The sequence below is a fragment of the Vigna unguiculata genome, chromosome 11, assembly GCF_004118075.2.
Source record: "Vigna unguiculata cultivar IT97K-499-35 chromosome 11, ASM411807v1, whole genome shotgun sequence".
NCBI classification, from domain to species: domain Eukaryota; kingdom Viridiplantae; phylum Streptophyta; class Magnoliopsida; order Fabales; family Fabaceae; genus Vigna; species Vigna unguiculata.
Window position 1 is genome coordinate 23,080,633 of NC_040289.1, and position 17,239 is coordinate 23,097,871.

General features: G+C 33.2%; 2 protein-coding genes across 2 annotated transcripts; both read right to left on the bottom strand.

Moving 5' to 3' along the window:
* Window positions 1–2,576: 2,576 nt before the first annotated feature.
* Window positions 2,577–3,501, bottom strand: LOC114170673 (protein NDR1-like). The gene has a single exon (XM_028056199.1). The coding sequence runs from the start codon at window positions 3,377–3,379 to the stop codon at window positions 2,753–2,755; it is 627 nt and encodes a 208-aa protein (XP_027912000.1). The 5' UTR covers window positions 3,380–3,501; the 3' UTR covers window positions 2,577–2,752.
* A 1,877-nt stretch (window positions 3,502–5,378) lies between these two features.
* Window positions 5,379–9,965, bottom strand: LOC114168979 (F-box/FBD/LRR-repeat protein At4g26340-like). Its single transcript, XM_028053984.1, has 7 exons — window positions 8,529–9,965; window positions 8,302–8,448; window positions 8,075–8,217; window positions 7,339–7,531; window positions 7,131–7,256; window positions 6,231–6,310; window positions 5,379–5,868 (listed from the first exon to the last, which is right to left on the bottom strand). Exons 1-4 carry the CDS (start codon window positions 8,868–8,870, stop codon window positions 7,480–7,482), a joined length of 684 nt encoding a protein of 227 aa, XP_027909785.1. The 5' UTR covers window positions 8,871–9,965; the 3' UTR covers window positions 5,379–5,868; window positions 6,231–6,310; window positions 7,131–7,256; window positions 7,339–7,479.
* Between the last annotated feature and the right edge of the window lie 7,274 nt (window positions 9,966–17,239).

The window sequence follows — 17,239 nt, forward strand, 5'->3', positions numbered from 1 at the left end:
TGTTTATTTGCTTTGTAGGTTAATTAGGAGTAAGAAAGCAACGCTAGGTGGCGCATGGTGATTGGGGAGCATAAATGACATGGAGGAGAGAGTAAAGCAAAGGCATAAAGCATAACGTAAAAGGCATAAAACAAGTGTACCTATGTACTTTTGGTCTCCTTTGTTTTTAGCACACTTTGACCACTTTTTGGAGACATATGAGACACATTCTTTGTCTCCTTTTGTGCTAGAACGAAATTAGCCTTGCACACACCATAGTTGGCTCTTTTGTCTCTCATTTTTGTAACCTTATTTGACCTAGTTTCTAGAAGCTAGGGTTAGGTTTTTGTAGAGACATCCTTAGGTATCTTTTATTTGCTTAGAGGCCCCTAAACTCTTCTATATAAGGGGTGCTCCCAGACATGTAAAAGGGTTGAACATTTTGAAGTAAAAACACTCTTGTGTCTCAACCATTTGTGAGAGTTTCCTCCCTAGGGAGTGAATACTTTTAAGCCTTATCTTGCATAGCAAGTGGCGGCACACATCCACTCATCTTCAAGGTTGCCATGGCTTCTAGCCTAGCCTTGTAGTGGCGTGCTTCTCACATTTTTACCATTTCTTTCCTATCCATTTTATGTTTTCTTCTTCCTTTAGTTGTTCTTGGTTTTCTATGGTTTATGTGCTTTCCATTTCCTTTTTGTTTTAAATCCATCCATCATCTTCTTCTCTTTAGCTTTGTGAAAGGAACCTTCACATCTAGATAACTTGCTATCTTAATGTCCAGTGGGGATTTCACTTAGCTTTCTTAATCAACTCGCACCATATTCAATAATCTTAAAAAGGAACAAGGTAATCCTTCATCATTGTATAAAACACAATCATTGGGGCATGCATGTATCTTTTGATATTCCAAACACATTGGACATAAAATTTTCTTTGCCTCAAAATTACTGATAGGTAATGTGTTATTTTCTAGAAGCATCTCCTTTAGCAACTCTAACAATTCTATGAAACTTTGATCTGTCCATCCATTCCTTGCTTTTAAACCAAAGAATTTCAAAGTTGCCGACAGTCGTGTAAACTTGGCGCATCCTGGGTACAACTCTTCCTCTGAATCAGACTTAAGAGAATCAAATAAATGAGCTTATCCAAAATTTTCTTCCCCAATATCACGTACCATGTCTTCTAAATGATCATTCATCCATTGGTCTACATAATTTGTTCCTCTTGACGTTGTAGGCTTGTCTAATACTTCTCTATGTCAAGTTCAAAGTGTATAACTCATCATTATACCGAAGATGAATAAATGATCACGCATTGTGCCCAAGTCGTGACATATTTGATTAAGACAACAAACACAAGGACAAAAATATGTCCATTAAACGAGATTGTTGTTCTTGAGCATATTGCAAAAACTCATAAATCCCCTTTTCATACTCTTCACTGATGCGATGCTCATTCATCCATCTTCGATACATATTACTTGTTCCTGTAGAGAACAAATAAGATGAGTAAGGCACAAGCGTCACCTTACCATGTAGTCCGCTATCTCCTCAGTTAGCCTCTTCCTGGTTGGTACATGTCGGTTTGGACCCAGAAGGGGTTACTTACAGAAGGGACTCCAAAGCTCAAGTGAGTCAAAACTCTCAAAAAGGTCAAATCTGTGATTAATGAATACGTACCTTTAATTACTGGGGTCCACGCGTATTTATAGAGTACTAATTATGTCTGATTATCCCATGGGTCGGGCCTTGGCTTGGGCTCTAGCCTGGGCTATGAGTGGGCCTGGGCCCTAACCCAGGCCCTTAAGACCTATTGAACGCAGGGGCTTCCATTTTACTAAGTCTTTAAGAGCGGTCTGATCCGTTTACTTCTCAACTTGTCGGATGTTGTCCTTGGTCGCACACTGTCCTAGGTTGGTCGTTTTGTTGTTAGTCTAGCCTTCGTTCAGTTACGAGTTTAGGTCTATGCCAGCCCAAGTCGTGTACTTGGGTTGTTTCCGGCATATATGTGAGGGTTGTCATTTATATGGTTAAGTTGACCAGGTCCGGTACATATAAAAATATATTTTTCTAATAATCAATTATTTTTAAAAGTGAATTGTCAAATAATTGAAAAATGTCAAAATATTATTTCTCTATTTCTCTAAAATCAAAACTTGATGCTGTTTTCGTTATTAGCCGACAACTTTATTTATCATGACGTCTTTTCTTTTTCTTTAAGTTTGCTATTGACTAAGAAAAATAAATATCTGTTTTTTTTTATTTTTATAAAATCTATTTTTGTAATTTCTTTTTGTTGTTACATTTACTTTCTTGTCTTCTTTACGAAAGCATGCCTGAAAAAAATGTAATTTTAATAGTTAAAAAAAAAACTTGAAAACATGATGCACTAACACAAATAATATTTCAAACGAATGAGCTATTTTTCTTCCCTAATATTGCGACATATGATATTTAACACTCATTAAAAAGTTAAGAGAAATATTTCAATTAAAAATTCATTTCTAAAATTTTTAAGTAGGGTTAGTATTAATTAGTATTTATCAAGTTAAAATGTGTGAATTAATAAAAAAATTGAACATATCTGGTGTTTCTTTTTCTCTTATAAATCAATAACAAAAGATACTAAAAAATGTCCGATCAATAATGACCAACATATACGGTTGCATGAACTTCTTTACCCACCATCTCAGCATCAAAACAATTCAACACAAAGAAAATAAATTACCAATTATAATTAAACAAATTCCACTCAATGGTCAATGGTCAACTCATGTGAGAAAAAAAACAGTGACAATAACTCCAACAACCGCCACATACGAACTCCGAACCACCGCAGCTCGGGACCCGAGCCTTGGAGGGACGTCTCGGAGCCTAATCGCTTTAGGCTCCACCTTCTCCCCGGAGCTAGCATTAACCTCAACATTAGCCCCTCCGACCAAACGGTGCCGTTTAACGTAAAACGACAGCCACACCTTGTACTTCACCCTAGTCGCGAACTCCACGTGCAGGAACACATTCCCGTTCTTCACCGCCGCCGTGCGGTTGAATCGGGCTAAGCGCGGCGCCACGGCGGAACCCCACTTGCGCGCGGTTTTTCCGCGACCCTGGTAGAATGGGAGGAGCGTGGCGTTGGCCAGAGGGCGCGTGGTGGTGTTGTCGAGGAAGAGCGCAAAGGTAACGAGAACGTCGCGGTATTTGACGCCCTTGTCCTTGTTGTCGTTTTGAAGGGAAAGTTGGAAGATGACGGTGTCGTTCTGGGCAAGGAGAGAGAGAGATTGGAGGGAGCATTTGGGTGGTTCCGTACGGAGACTGAGCCATAGGAAGAGCGCCGAGAAACCCAGAGAGAAGAGGGTGCCGAGGCAGCACGTGCAGCAGTTCCGGGGCGGAGGTTCCATGCACGTGACCGAAGAAGAAGAAAAAGAAGAAGAAAGTGCGTTTTTTTAATTGAATTGGTGATATATTGAGATGCTGACATGAGAATCGATGATGGAGTGTTGCTGTTTGAAATTCTTTTCTGTTGTAGCGGTCTTCGAATGTGGTTGTGTGAATGTGATCGAGCTTTATGTTTACTTAATTACTGACTCAAAATTTTCATGTTTCAAAAATATTTATTCATTTCAAGTTTAACCAAACTGGAAAAGATTAAAAAAAATAGTTGTTTACTTTTAAAGTAACCGTATCAAATAAAAATATAAAAAATGTACTTATTTTATTTAGAATATTAAAAAAAACAACACTAAGAAATTGACCAGTATAACTCGTCATTAGCCATGTGATTAGTGAGCTCAGAAACTTAATCAAATCAATTAAATATATTCAGTTCAAATCTGAGTTTATCTTAAAACAACGATGCCTACAAAATTATTATTTAGTCAGAAAAAGAAGAATATAATTGAGTAATTGTGCAGAACGCCATGCATTCTAAACTTATAGAATATTGAATTTGTTTTCTTTCAAATTAACAATGACAAGTAATTTATGGAGATTAATAAAGTATAATTATGTATGTAGTCAACCGTATAAAAAAAGTTCTTAAAATGTGATAGTTGTTGCATTGATGTTATTTGTTTTTGCTTTATATGAATGTCTTCTAATATTCTTGCATTAATATCATTTAGTTTTTGAATTATATTTAGACGGATTATTTAAAACTTAATATTTTTTTTTTCAAACATGAACAATAATACTTTAATCAATATAAGTATTTGAAACAATAGATCAATTTAAAAGGGACGAATCAATTTTTGAAAGATTTTTAACGCCTGTTATTTTAACAAAAAAAAAAATCATTAGCATGATAGAATTACATATAATTGTTTAATCATCATTAAGCTTAATAAACTACCATTAATGTTTTGTAAGAATTCAATAAAACAAAAATGAATTAAATAATAATAATAATATTATAACACCTTGAACCTTACCGGACTTTTAATTAGTGTTTCATTTGGTAAAAAAATCCACTTTATAGATAAAATCGTGGGTATTGTGGTGAGAAAAGAGTTAAAAGCCAGTGAAATATGAATGATTATCAGATGCAGATTCGTCTACAAATGACATTATGAAGCTTAAATTAAAAAGCAAATAAGAAAATACAAATTCATAAATTAAAAAATTGAAACAAAGTTGCTTGAAAACTTTTGCAAAAGAAAAGAAAAGAAAAAAACTCTAAGTGGTGACTTTTAGGAAAATTCTCTCTCTTATTATTTTTCAACTATAATTGTAACACTCCATCTATTCTAACAATTCTACTCGATAATAAAGATAATAATATACCATATACACTATATTATAGTTGAAAATATAGTTCATTTATTCATAAAATTTTATGAACAGTTAAAAATATATATACTTCTATCTAACTCTACATAGTTAATTTTAGTGTCACTTGTAATTTTATATGCTCACATATCAACTACCACTACAAAAAATAAGCTAAATTGCGGAGGTTTTAATTTCGTTTAGCGGGGGTTTTACTCTCCACAAAATAATTTGCAGGAGTTTTTCAAACCTCCACAGATAGGTTCCCCACAAGTTATTTGTGGAAATTTTCTATAACCCCTGGTACCAGGTTTATATTGTGGAAGTTTTTTAATGGAGGGTTATAACCTCTTCTATTCATGACTATTATTTTGTGGAGGTTTAAAACCTCCTTTATTTCCATAAACCTATTTGATTCCAAAATTCCTATTTTTCATTTTTTTTGTGGGGGTTAATACCCTCCTCAATTTGAGGATTATACTATAAAAATTTTAATAGAAATTATCATTTATAATAACATTTTTATATAGAGGGAGTAATAAAGAGAGAATTCAATAGAAAACTATTCTTCACCATTTAAGCTTTAGACAGATTGTCAATATTAGCCCTGACACCTCTTACGAGAGACATCCCTTATTAATACAACTAAGACAGGCCTTAATCATACAAGGAAAAACCTACCAGAAGATTTAAACTTAAAACACAAATCTTAAAATGAAAGCTTTTAAATTGCAAATGTTATTCAAAACATTGAAAACGAAAACAATATGCTTTTTGGACGTTATTAATTCTTACACCTGGCATTTTTCCAATCAATTTTCCATTTCCCCAACTCAGACTTTATTGACCATTTCATAACAATCGAAAATAAAAGATACTACAGAGCATTTTACTTGGAGAGTATAAATGCCCAAGTCATGGTTTCATTGACTATAAGCCAAAGTAATATAATACCCAATAGGCAACTAAAATCAATAATATTTGAGGCATGCAAACAATGAGGAACCTACAAACCTTCACAAAGGAGAAAAAATCATCCTGAATGCGAACAATAATTGCCATTCGTTTTAGGTGAGATGAGAAATGGTACCGATGAACAATTTGGACAGGATGGTCATTTCTCCTGAAATTTGAGAACATTTCAGGATAAAACAAAAATGACAAAAGGTTGTAGAAGTACAAACAAGATGGATATATTAATAAGGAAAAAGAAAGAACAAGAATGAAGCATTTGAAACCCAAGAAATAACAAACTCTTTGCTTTTTTTAATCACTATATTCCCTAGCCCGAACAACAAGAATGACAGAATGTAAACCAGGTTGCCAATCATTACTGGCAACAACAAAATTAAATGAGCCAAAATATTGTTAATTTCCAAGCCATAAAATTTGACTTTGCACATGATTAGAAAAGACAATGTTTTAGCTGCACAGAGAATACAGTATAATTTAGATATTAAAAGTAAGCAGCAACAATTCATTTACCTCTTGGGTACAGCCTTGTCATCAGATTTATAACTCCAGTCAATTCCTTTGAGTGCAACCTTCTCGAGAGGATCACCAACCTGGGGAAATTAAGGAATTCATTTATAAGAATATAATAGCAACAAACAACATAAGATGTAAAAGGACCAAACACACAAAGCCCTTCTAGCTCTAAAGCCAGAATCATGAAGATCCATTGTTCAAGCATAGAAAATTAGTATAACCTAGAAAAAGTAGAATATGGAGTGACAGAATCTCAGAAACAAAAAGAGAAGATTCCTTTCCCAAGTCTAGAAATAAAATAAAAAATTATATTTTATTCTAAAACATTGACTTAGGCATGTAGCATGACACCAATACAGTAACTTCTAACAAAATGTCAAAAAGTGATTACACTGATATCAATCAAATAAAAGGGAAAACATGATAAGATGAGGGGCAAACTTGGGTTACATAAATGGCTCCAAAAAAGTCAATTGGATAAAGAAAGAGAAATGAAGAATTCCTTTGCATAAACTTTTCAAGAATCCTCTTATATTATTTCAAAAAAGAACACTTGTGGGTCAGGCAACCATGGTCTTAAAGTTTAGTACTCATTAACTTGCTTTGGTAAATTTTGCATTCCATAAACTATAAAAGATAATATTATAGGAGGAGAAAAATGTAATTAGAGAAAAATATTGAACTACGGAATATATTCTATATGTTTAACATGGGAAAAGATCTTCTGCCGTGAATTTGCCACTGCGTGAGATCCTAACTCCTAAATAAATTAATGAATATGACAATGGTGACAAATGTCAAGTTTTCTTTCCACTAGAGGGAGACTCATTTCGTTCAATACTACAGCTAGGCCTAAAAACTAAGGCTCAATTTAATCACACAAGCAAAGCGACATACCAGCTTATTCTCAACAAATACCAATGCATGGCAAGAAGCCAGGATTTCAACTGTTCGTACAGGCACTCTACTTGTATCAGACTCCAAATTTGTAGTTCCATTCAACCCAACAACTCCAGAAAATTCCTACAAAGTGGGAATTAAAAAGTTAAACCGCAAACAATGGTCTAAAAGGATAAATCAATATCATTGTCTAATATGGGCATACCATATCATCGGATGTAAGTGTCCCTGTCTTTAAGGTAATCGGGGTCATGTTTACTCAAAGTTTTCAATAGCTGCATTGTTTGTGGGGTCGTGTCTCTTTTGTAATGATCGATTCCAATGAGCATGGTGTAGGGTGATGATGCTAGCTAGTATATTGAGTGCAATGGAATGAGTTTCTTTTGGAAGTAATGTACCTAGGTATTTAATATGGTATAAATTATTAGTCCCATTTTGCCTTTTGAAAGATTTTATCAATCTCATGTATTTGGAAATACTTTAGACAGTAAAAGGACTCCAATTACACTCTATTATCATGCTTGTGTATATTTATTCACTCCATAGAACCAAGTTTACTTAATACTTTAATTGTAAGAATAAAGAGAGTACATATATTCTATTTTCTTAGGTTATTACAATATCATTATCTACAAATTTATATTTAATAAATAATTCTCAATTTTTAATACTTTTCCTGCAAAGTTTTATTAGAAAAAGAAGTTATATAATAGACATATACATAAGTTAATTTGTAGGTAATTATAACATCTCTGTTTGCAAATAATTTTAAATAAGAAAATCTACCTGTATTTGATGTGGAAAATTTTTTACTATACAATTTTTAAATTTTCTGGCATGAGGTTAAAACTTTAATCATATCAAGTTTTTCCTCATGAGTAAAATTAAAATGAGGGCAAACTTTCATGCTCTGTAAATATTTTGCATTCTCCATAATATACCTTTCAAATTGAAGCTCATCTGCAGAACCCTTGTAACCTTCAAGACAACAGGTTTTGAGGTGTAATGAAATGCATGCAGGAATAATTTGTGGGTATTGCCAAACTACTTCTTCATGGCCTTCATCATCAGATGAATAAAAAACCTGATAAAAACAATCATAAAACTATATTAATACTAATGTTTAAATAAACGACAACAACAAAAATCATAATTTGAATCATCAAACCTTATTAGAAATGTAAATGACGAGAGTTTGAAGCTTTGGACAATGCTTGAGCACTTCCAAGACCCCAAACCAATCCTTCCTAAGTCCCAAAGTCAATTTAAGTTGAACTAAATTCTGAAACTCAAAATCCAGGTTTTGGTGATATATCTGCAAGAGATACAAATTGATATATTATCTTATTCTCTTAGAAATGGAAAGTAATAACAAAGAAATCTAACAGGCATTACCCAATCTATGAATAAAACTTCAACATCCTTAACAATTTCCAATGGAAAATGTCCATCGATGCTTGCCCTAACCAACTCGGGCAATCTATTAAACTTTCCTTTAATTTTACAGGCTACACCCTTAGCTTCCAAGTCCTCAAGATTAGGACACCCAGGGAGAAGCTGCGAGAGATCTAAATCTCCTGAAAAACTAACAGAAAACAAGTGCAAGATCTTAAGCAAGGGAAAATCAACAGAGGAAATATATGCCACTCTTGTGAACGCCAATTTGAGAACTACAAGAGTTTTGTAGCTAAACACCACAGATGGCAACATATGGGTGAAGTGCAGTTTAAAGTCCATATGTTAAACTCTACCACTCATTGCAGCATTGACCGAAGTCAAGATATTTGTAGGATCATAAAAGTTAGAGAAACAATTGAAGCCAAATCTATGGATGGGTTGGTCTCTATTGCGAGAAAGCAAAAAAGAGTGCACCGACTCAAGAAAATGATAGTAGTCAGCAATAGATTAATTAAAGACAATATGCAAACAAATTCTATTTACATCACTCCACAACCTCAATTAAATTGTATTAATTAGCTTGGGATTTACTTTTTCAACAGGTAAAAAGTTTCTTTAATTCAATTGCTTAAGGATTTAGATATAACATCTAACTTATGCGTTGGGTTTAAAGGTTTCTTTCCAAAATTGGTGTCTTTTATAGACCCATATACGATCATTAGTAAAACCTACAATCATGACAACATGATTGGGAAGGTATCCTAGTTTCAACTTCAAAACCTAAGGGCCAAGGCTACCAATCGTGCTTTAGAAAGCTATGTGTGGATCAATGCCACTTCAATAATCTCAATTTTTCTAACATTAGCAAAAGTTGAACAAGTAATAGAGGCTAAGAAAGCCATTGTGGTCTATGGCGCCACCACAATAAGACTCCCTTCACAAATTCCCACTAGCGGAGGGGTAGAAAAATGCCATGTTATAGTGTTATGGTGGCCCTACTATGGCTATTTAACAACACTGTAGTACAATACAAGGCTAAGGCAGATGAATAGAGAGGCAAATGCCAAGGCAATGATTATGACATTTCAATAAATATGAGCTAATTTAACACGAGTTCTATTCATCTAGACCTAAACCAATGAAAGTTGAAAGAACACCAGTAGCTACTCAGGAAAATAAAGCATCATTTTACAACATTAAAGATAGTTTAGCGGACATGAGGGATACAGTTCATAACAGATACAATAAAATGACATGGAAGTATTTTAATGAAATCCAAAAAAAAAAGAACATAACAATTATACATTTCAAACAGATATTTGGGAAAATCTTAAAATGCATTTGGAAGACAAGACAGTGATAGCCTGACCTTAAACCAAATAAATTTATCAACAACTCACTATTAAATAATTCATAGTCAAAATGGACTAGAGACAACAACAAGAGAAAGTACCTCACATACAACTATAAGCTTAATCAGCTAACGTCCTTAAGTCTTTTTATCAACGTATCCAACGATTTCCTTTTCGGATTCTGCCTGCCCCACGACTACCAAAGGTTCCATGCCAATCCGCTACTTTCAACGCCATCGGCACGATCCACGGCAGGCTAAAAAAAGGAGATGATGAATAAAGACCGTGAAGAACAACGAGCACTGTGAATTTGTAAAAACAATGTTTGGAAGAAAAAGAGATGGCAATCCAACTACAGACTTCGTATCTTGAAGGCCGACGACGATGACGAACACAGGACGACGACGACGAGCATAGGACGACGCCGACGATGAGCATAGGACGACGACCGATGACGGAGACGATTTGAATGAACACCGACGATAGATGACGAGAACTGAACCTTAATTTGATGACGAGATGTTCAATCGAAAACGAAAACGAATGAAGGGTTTGAAAATTTGGGAGACACCGAAGTGCGCAGAGAGTGTAAAATCCTTGGAGGGAAACGCTGAAAAAGATAAAAGGGAAATAAAAAATGTAAAATAATTTGCGGAGGTCCTCTTTTAAAAATAGTTAAAAGTCCCAATATTTTAACGCTAACCTTGTGTTTGGATGGAGCATTTCAACAATACTTAGAAATTAAAATGTTTTGCATTTGAATTGCTTGCAATTAAATTTCATTCATTTTTTAAATAATTTGTTTGGATGAGGAAATTAAAATACCTTACATTTCAATTTCTTGTTTGGAAAAAAATTGAATTTATTGTGAGATAAAATTTAATTTTAACAATATTTATGTTAGGCTTAATTATGTTTTGAGTTCATGATAAATTTGAAAACCTGACGATCAAGAAGGGCCCGACGACACGGACGGATCCGACGACCCGGACGGGCTCGACGACCTGGACAGGTCTGACGACTCGGACGAGCCTTCCAAACCGTCGGGCCCGTCTGGGTCGTCGGGCTCGTCCAGATAGTTTGACTCGTCCAAGTCGTTGGGCCTGTTTGTGTCGTTGGGACCATCCATGTCGTCGGGCCCGTCTGGATCGTCGGGCTTGACAGTTTGGAAGGGTCCGCCCGGGTTGTCGGGCCCGACCAGGTCGTCAGACCCGTCTAGGTTGTCGGGCCCGTCTGGGTCGTCGGACTCGATGGTTTGGAAGCGCCCGTTTGGGTCATCAGGCAGTCCGTGTCGTAGGGCCCGTCCGGGTCGTCAGGCTCTTCCGAGTCGTCGGGCCCGTTTGAGTCGTCGGACCCGTTTGGATTTTCGGGCCCGTCAGATCATTGGTCTTGTTTGGATAGTATGCTTCATCCAAGTCGTCGGGCCATTCTGGGTCGTCAGGCCCGTCTGGGTCGACGGACGGGCTCGTCTGGATCATCGAGCCCATTTAGGTCGTCGAACCCGTTTGGTTCATCGTGCCCGTTTAGGTCGTCGGGCCCGTCGGGTTTGTTTGGGTCGTCGAACCCGTCTGGATTGTCGAGCCCATTCGGGTCGTTGGACCCGTCTGGGTCGTCGAGCCCATTCGGGTCATCGGCCCTGTTTGAGTCGTCGGACCTGTCTGAATCATCGAGCCCATTCGGGTTGTCGGACCCGTCTGAATCGTCGGTCCCGTTTGTGTCATCGGGCCTACCAAAGAGTCTAGAATGTGAGGTTGAGTGAGAAGAATTTCAAATTCCATCTATTTTGAGGGCATTTGAATTTCTATTAATTTAGCTAATTGAAATCCCTCAAAAAAATGCTTGCATTTGAAATGCTTTTTAATTTTTGTATCCAAACAAAATATTTCATTACAAAGAAATCTAAATTCTTCAAAAAAATGAATTACTTCATTAAAATGCTCTATCCAAACACACTCTAAGAGGATTCAAAGAAACTATCTTAAATCATATTAATTTGGAGAGGGTTTTTATATCCTCCATAAATAAACCTTATGATAATTTTTTTGTAGTGTACAATCATAGTAATTCATAAAGTAGGTAATTTCCTCAAAATTGTCACATTACAATATATACACCCACACACATTTATATATATATATATATATATATATATATATATATATATATCACTAATATCATAATATTATCCAAGTACACACAACAAAAGTAAATAACTTCCAATCAATATATATGAATTCTTAATCACATCGCAAAAACATTTAATTTGTCATACTCAATATTTCTAAAAGATTCCTATTAAGCATATGTTTTCACAAAAAAAAACCAACATTTGGCACAACATTATCGATAAAAATCAACCTTAATTTCTTAGGTTAGGGTGATTAGTTGTATAAATATAATATAAGAACTCTTTCAACTTCCTATTATCTAAAGTTTTCTTCGTGTAATTATATCATTACTAAAATATAAAATATCTAATGTCCTTAATGAAATTCATATTAATATTAGATCCTTAAGGTCAAATATCATTCTAGGTATCCATCACCACATACCTATAAAGGACTACACACTTATGAGAGAGAATACTCCAAAAAGAGTCTCATCCATAAATCCATAAAGACAACATGTTATACCTGCCAAAATATGTGCTGGACATAGATAATTTGAGTTGTCTGTTACTGTGGTATATCAAGTGTGTTCTGGTATTTAACTATGTGTGGGATTATGGACTTTGGAACATTGTGTGTTATTTGCTTAAGACGTATATGAAAAACCAGTTTAATGGACTTCTTTTCGATCTTTTTTTACTAATAAAACCTAAGTGCAAAGAAGAAAAAGAGTAAATCATAGGTGAGAAATATATGGGAAGTTTGGTTGAAAATTAGTTATTTTATTGCAGTATTGTTTAATTTATTAATATTATTAGTACAATTTTTTTCTTTATTAAAAAGGATTTGAAAAAGGAAAAAGAAATTGCAGTGTCGTCTAATCAGTTATTAACCTCCTAATCCATTCTCCGGATGTTCTGAAATCACTCCACTGTTACAAAATACTATTTGACATTTTACGACATTTTTTTCCGAAATTTATTTTTAGTTAAGGTTTAAATGAAAGTAGTTCTTCGAAGAAAAATTCACAATGAATTTATGCGATCTCTCTCCCATGATTTATACATATTTTCTGAGTATATATGTTCACGTGTGTGTGTATATATATATATATATATATATATATATATATATATATATATATATATATATATATATATATATATATATATATATTTATATATATACAAATATGGGTATATATAATTTCACTATATATGTCTTCTAAACTATTTTCGCGTCCTCTTTTCGTTTTCTCCGTTCTTTCATGTTTACTAACAAATGATAAGTTGGAGATTAAAAATAGCACTTGCGAATGAGAAATTCGTTTTATAGCCAATTTTAAGTCTCAATTGTTGAGATTTTCCTACGAGTGAATACGAGGACAAAGATCTTTTTACATGTGTTTGCTATTGCTATTTCCCAGGCAACTTCGAAAAAAGTCATGGAATTTTTTATTTCCCAGCACAGGCAACTTAGAAAAAATCATGGAAATTATTTTTAATTTATTCACTTTATGAAGGAATAACTAATCCAATACCTACATTTTGTACAAATGTTTCTTAGATACTAGAATTCTTGATTATCAAGAAAATCTTTGAGCGATAAAACTGGAAATGATGCAGGTTCTTTTATTAAGATTTTGTTCATTTTTAAGAGTTTCAAGTACTTAAAAATATTCACTGTAAAGGAGATTTTAGTTATCTAGGCCTAGGAGATATGAAATGGATATGGTTTAGTAATTGAAAGAGATGGGTTTTTCTCCTCATACTTACTAATTGCACCTAATTTTTTTAAATTACTAACTTCACCTAATATTTTTTAAATAACGGTTGTACTCTTCAAAATATTGTGACTTCTGGATTAGATAATTACTTCTACAAGATTTCTACAACATACGAGAAGTATTGCAAAATGAGTTTTACAAAACAAAATTTCTGGAACATATGGATCCATTCTGGATTAAATTTTTTGGAAAATACTTTTCAAAACGAGTTCCTCAACCTAACATTTTACTCTGTTTTTTTCTTCTGTTAGAATGAAGGTGCACTCAGTAAAAATAGTGATCACAAAGTTAGAAGCCAAAAAGTTTGGTAGCACAGTGGTTGTGGTTGTGCCAACCTTTTTGTTTCCCGAAAGGTCATTTATATGTTTCGAAAGATAAAATATTGTTAAAGTTAGTATTTTATAAAGATAAGAAAAAAACTAGATGACAAACTTTAATTTTGTAATGTTATCACTAATATCCAATAACATGAAATTTTAGGTGAACTTTTATATTTAAGTTCAGAGTGTGTCTATGTATATGCTTTTTAATTTATAAAAAATAATTTTGAGTAGTTTTTAATAGATTAATTTTATGATTACTATTATTATGAAAAAAAAAATCATTTCAAACTTTCCAATGGGTAGGACACAGAAGCTGTAAAGTAAAGCTTGATAATTGTCTAATCGTTGTTGTTATAAAATATATTCCTTCCTCTTTATATCAGTAATTTTAACAGAGTTAACTATTTCTGTTAAAGGTTTTAGATGATTTGCTACAAACTATTTTGTTTGGGTATTTTGATTCAGAAATTCAGAAATTTTAAAATTCAGCAGCAACATCACGGATCCAAAATAAATGAAGAACTCAAAATAATACATTTTAAAATTCTCCCACGTTATTTTCTCATATATATATATATATATATATATATATATATATATATATATATATATATATATATATATATATATATATATAAAATTTGCGACTAGTATTTTATATGCGTATCTACATATCTATTTATATCTATAAATGGATATAGATAGATAGGATAAAACTAAATTTATTGATCATTACATACAATTCAATTAAGATATTATATAGAAGGAAGTATGATTTCTTCAATTTATTTTATTTCAGAATAAAAAATATTTTGAAACTGGAAAATTTCAAATAAAAGAAGGATTCTCGAGATTCTTATCTTATTTGATTCATTTTTTTACTTTTATTCATAACTCTTTATTTTCCTTTTTATTGTATTATATATATAATGCAATAAAATTGAAAATTAGAATGAAAAAAAACAAAAATAACTTATTTTTTTAAAGAACAAAATGTTTGTTATGCTTAATATCTTTAGTTGGATCTGTATTTGTATTCACTCCGTCCTTTATTCCAGTAGTTTTTTTTTGGAGAAATTGCCCGAAGCCTACGCTTTCTTGAATCCAATTGTGGATATTATGCCAGTAATACCTGTACTATTTTTTCTTTTAGCTTTTGTTTGGCAAGCTGCTGTAAGTTTTCGATGATATTTTTAATTTGAATAATGTCGTAAAAAAATTCAGAATTTATCAGAAAACTAAAACTCGAACATTTTAACAATTTATAAGATCAGATAAGTCTTACAGTGTGACTTCTGGATTCCAATATTGAAATTTTTCAATATATAGGAAAAAAAGGGACCTTCTCATCATTTACGTTTTTTGAATTGAAAAAACCTAATCCGATTATTCGATTGGAACCCCTCACCAATCGAATACCTAGATTACAGAAAAAAAGGATTTTTGGTCAAAAGAATTATTGATAATTTGTAATAAAATAATCTACTCTTACTATCAATTCATTTTCGAAACTCATATATATATCTCTCTCCTCATATCCTAAAAAAACTTCATTTTTTAGAAACTTAGTATCTTAGTATTAAAAGAAACAAAATATGTTGTAATATAAGAGAATCTATTCTCTTTCTTTGTCGTTTTTTAATTATCTTGGAGATTTCATAATGCTTACTCTAAAACTTTTTGTTTATACGGTAGTGATCTTTTTCGTTTCTCTTTTCATCTTCGGATTCCTATCTAACGATCCAGGACGTAATCCAGGACGTGAAGAATAGAATAAGAAAAAAGTGGATTCTGTGTTTTCTTGCTTGTGCGAAATTTTGAAATATTTTTAGGATTTTCTCTATTTTAACATATTTAACTAGTAAATAAAAAAAAAACAAGTTCAAAAAAAAATACCAAATTATCAACGGAAAGAGAGGGATTCGAACCCTCGGTACAAGAATTTGTACAACGGATTAGCAATCTGACGCTATAGTCCACTCAGCCATCTCTCCCCATTTGAAAAAAAAAAAGAATTACTTTGTTTATGTTATATCACATAAACAAGAAGAACAAAAAGGGAGCTTAAAAAAAAGAGACTTGCTTTTTTTTATTCTGAAACAAGAAGTTCTGGTCCTGGAGGTATAATATCAATCACTTCACGCTCATCTAATGCATCTACTATAGTGATTTCGTATCCCCCTTTTTCTTTTCGTATGATTTTTTTGACTATACATGCTACTGTAGCATTATAAACATTATTATTACTCTTGCTCCCGTCAAGATAAATCTGGCCCCTTCCCCTGTTCCCGCCTACATATATAGGATATTTTAAGAAATGAATATCTCTTTTACTAGCGGGATCCGAGGAAAGAATAGGAAACGTGATTTCATTATATTTCTGACCAGGAACAGGGCCTACTACAAGAATATTTTTTTTTGTAGGGCGATAGTTTTGAAAAGACAGATTGCCTATCTTCTCTTTAATCTCAGGCGAAATACGATCGGGGGGTGCCAATTCAAAACCTTCCGGTAAAATAAGAACAGCCCCCACATTCAAAGTTCCCTTTTTACCATTAGCTAGAACTTGTTTCACTTGCATATCATAAGGAATTCGAACAACTGCTTCAAATACAATATCAGGAAGTACCGCTTGTGGAACCTCAATATCCACGGGCTTATTAGCTAAATGGCAATTGGCACAGACAATACGACCGGTTGCTTCTCGGGGATTTTCATAACCCTGCTGTGCAAAAATTGGATATGCATTTGAAAAGGGTGCTCGAATTATTATATATATCATGACCGATATAGAAATGGATCGGGTAATCCCTTCCTTTATACAAGAAAAAGCATTTCTAGTTTGCATGGTCTAATCATTGATCCTGAAAATTTCTACAATAAGATTAGGTAGGTCACTCGCATAGTTCCCTATCCAAGGTGGGAACCCCTTTTTTATTTAACTTTTTTTTAAAGAGGGGAAAATTAAAAATTATCTTTTTTAGATAAAAACTTGAAATTCATTGAAGTAAATCGATTTTTCTGTCAATCATTCATTGAATGATAAATCACTACAAGTGATGGAGATATGCGATTTAAATAACGGAAAATCCAATATTTTAAAATTATATCTAAAATGACTGGAAAAGTGGACACAAGA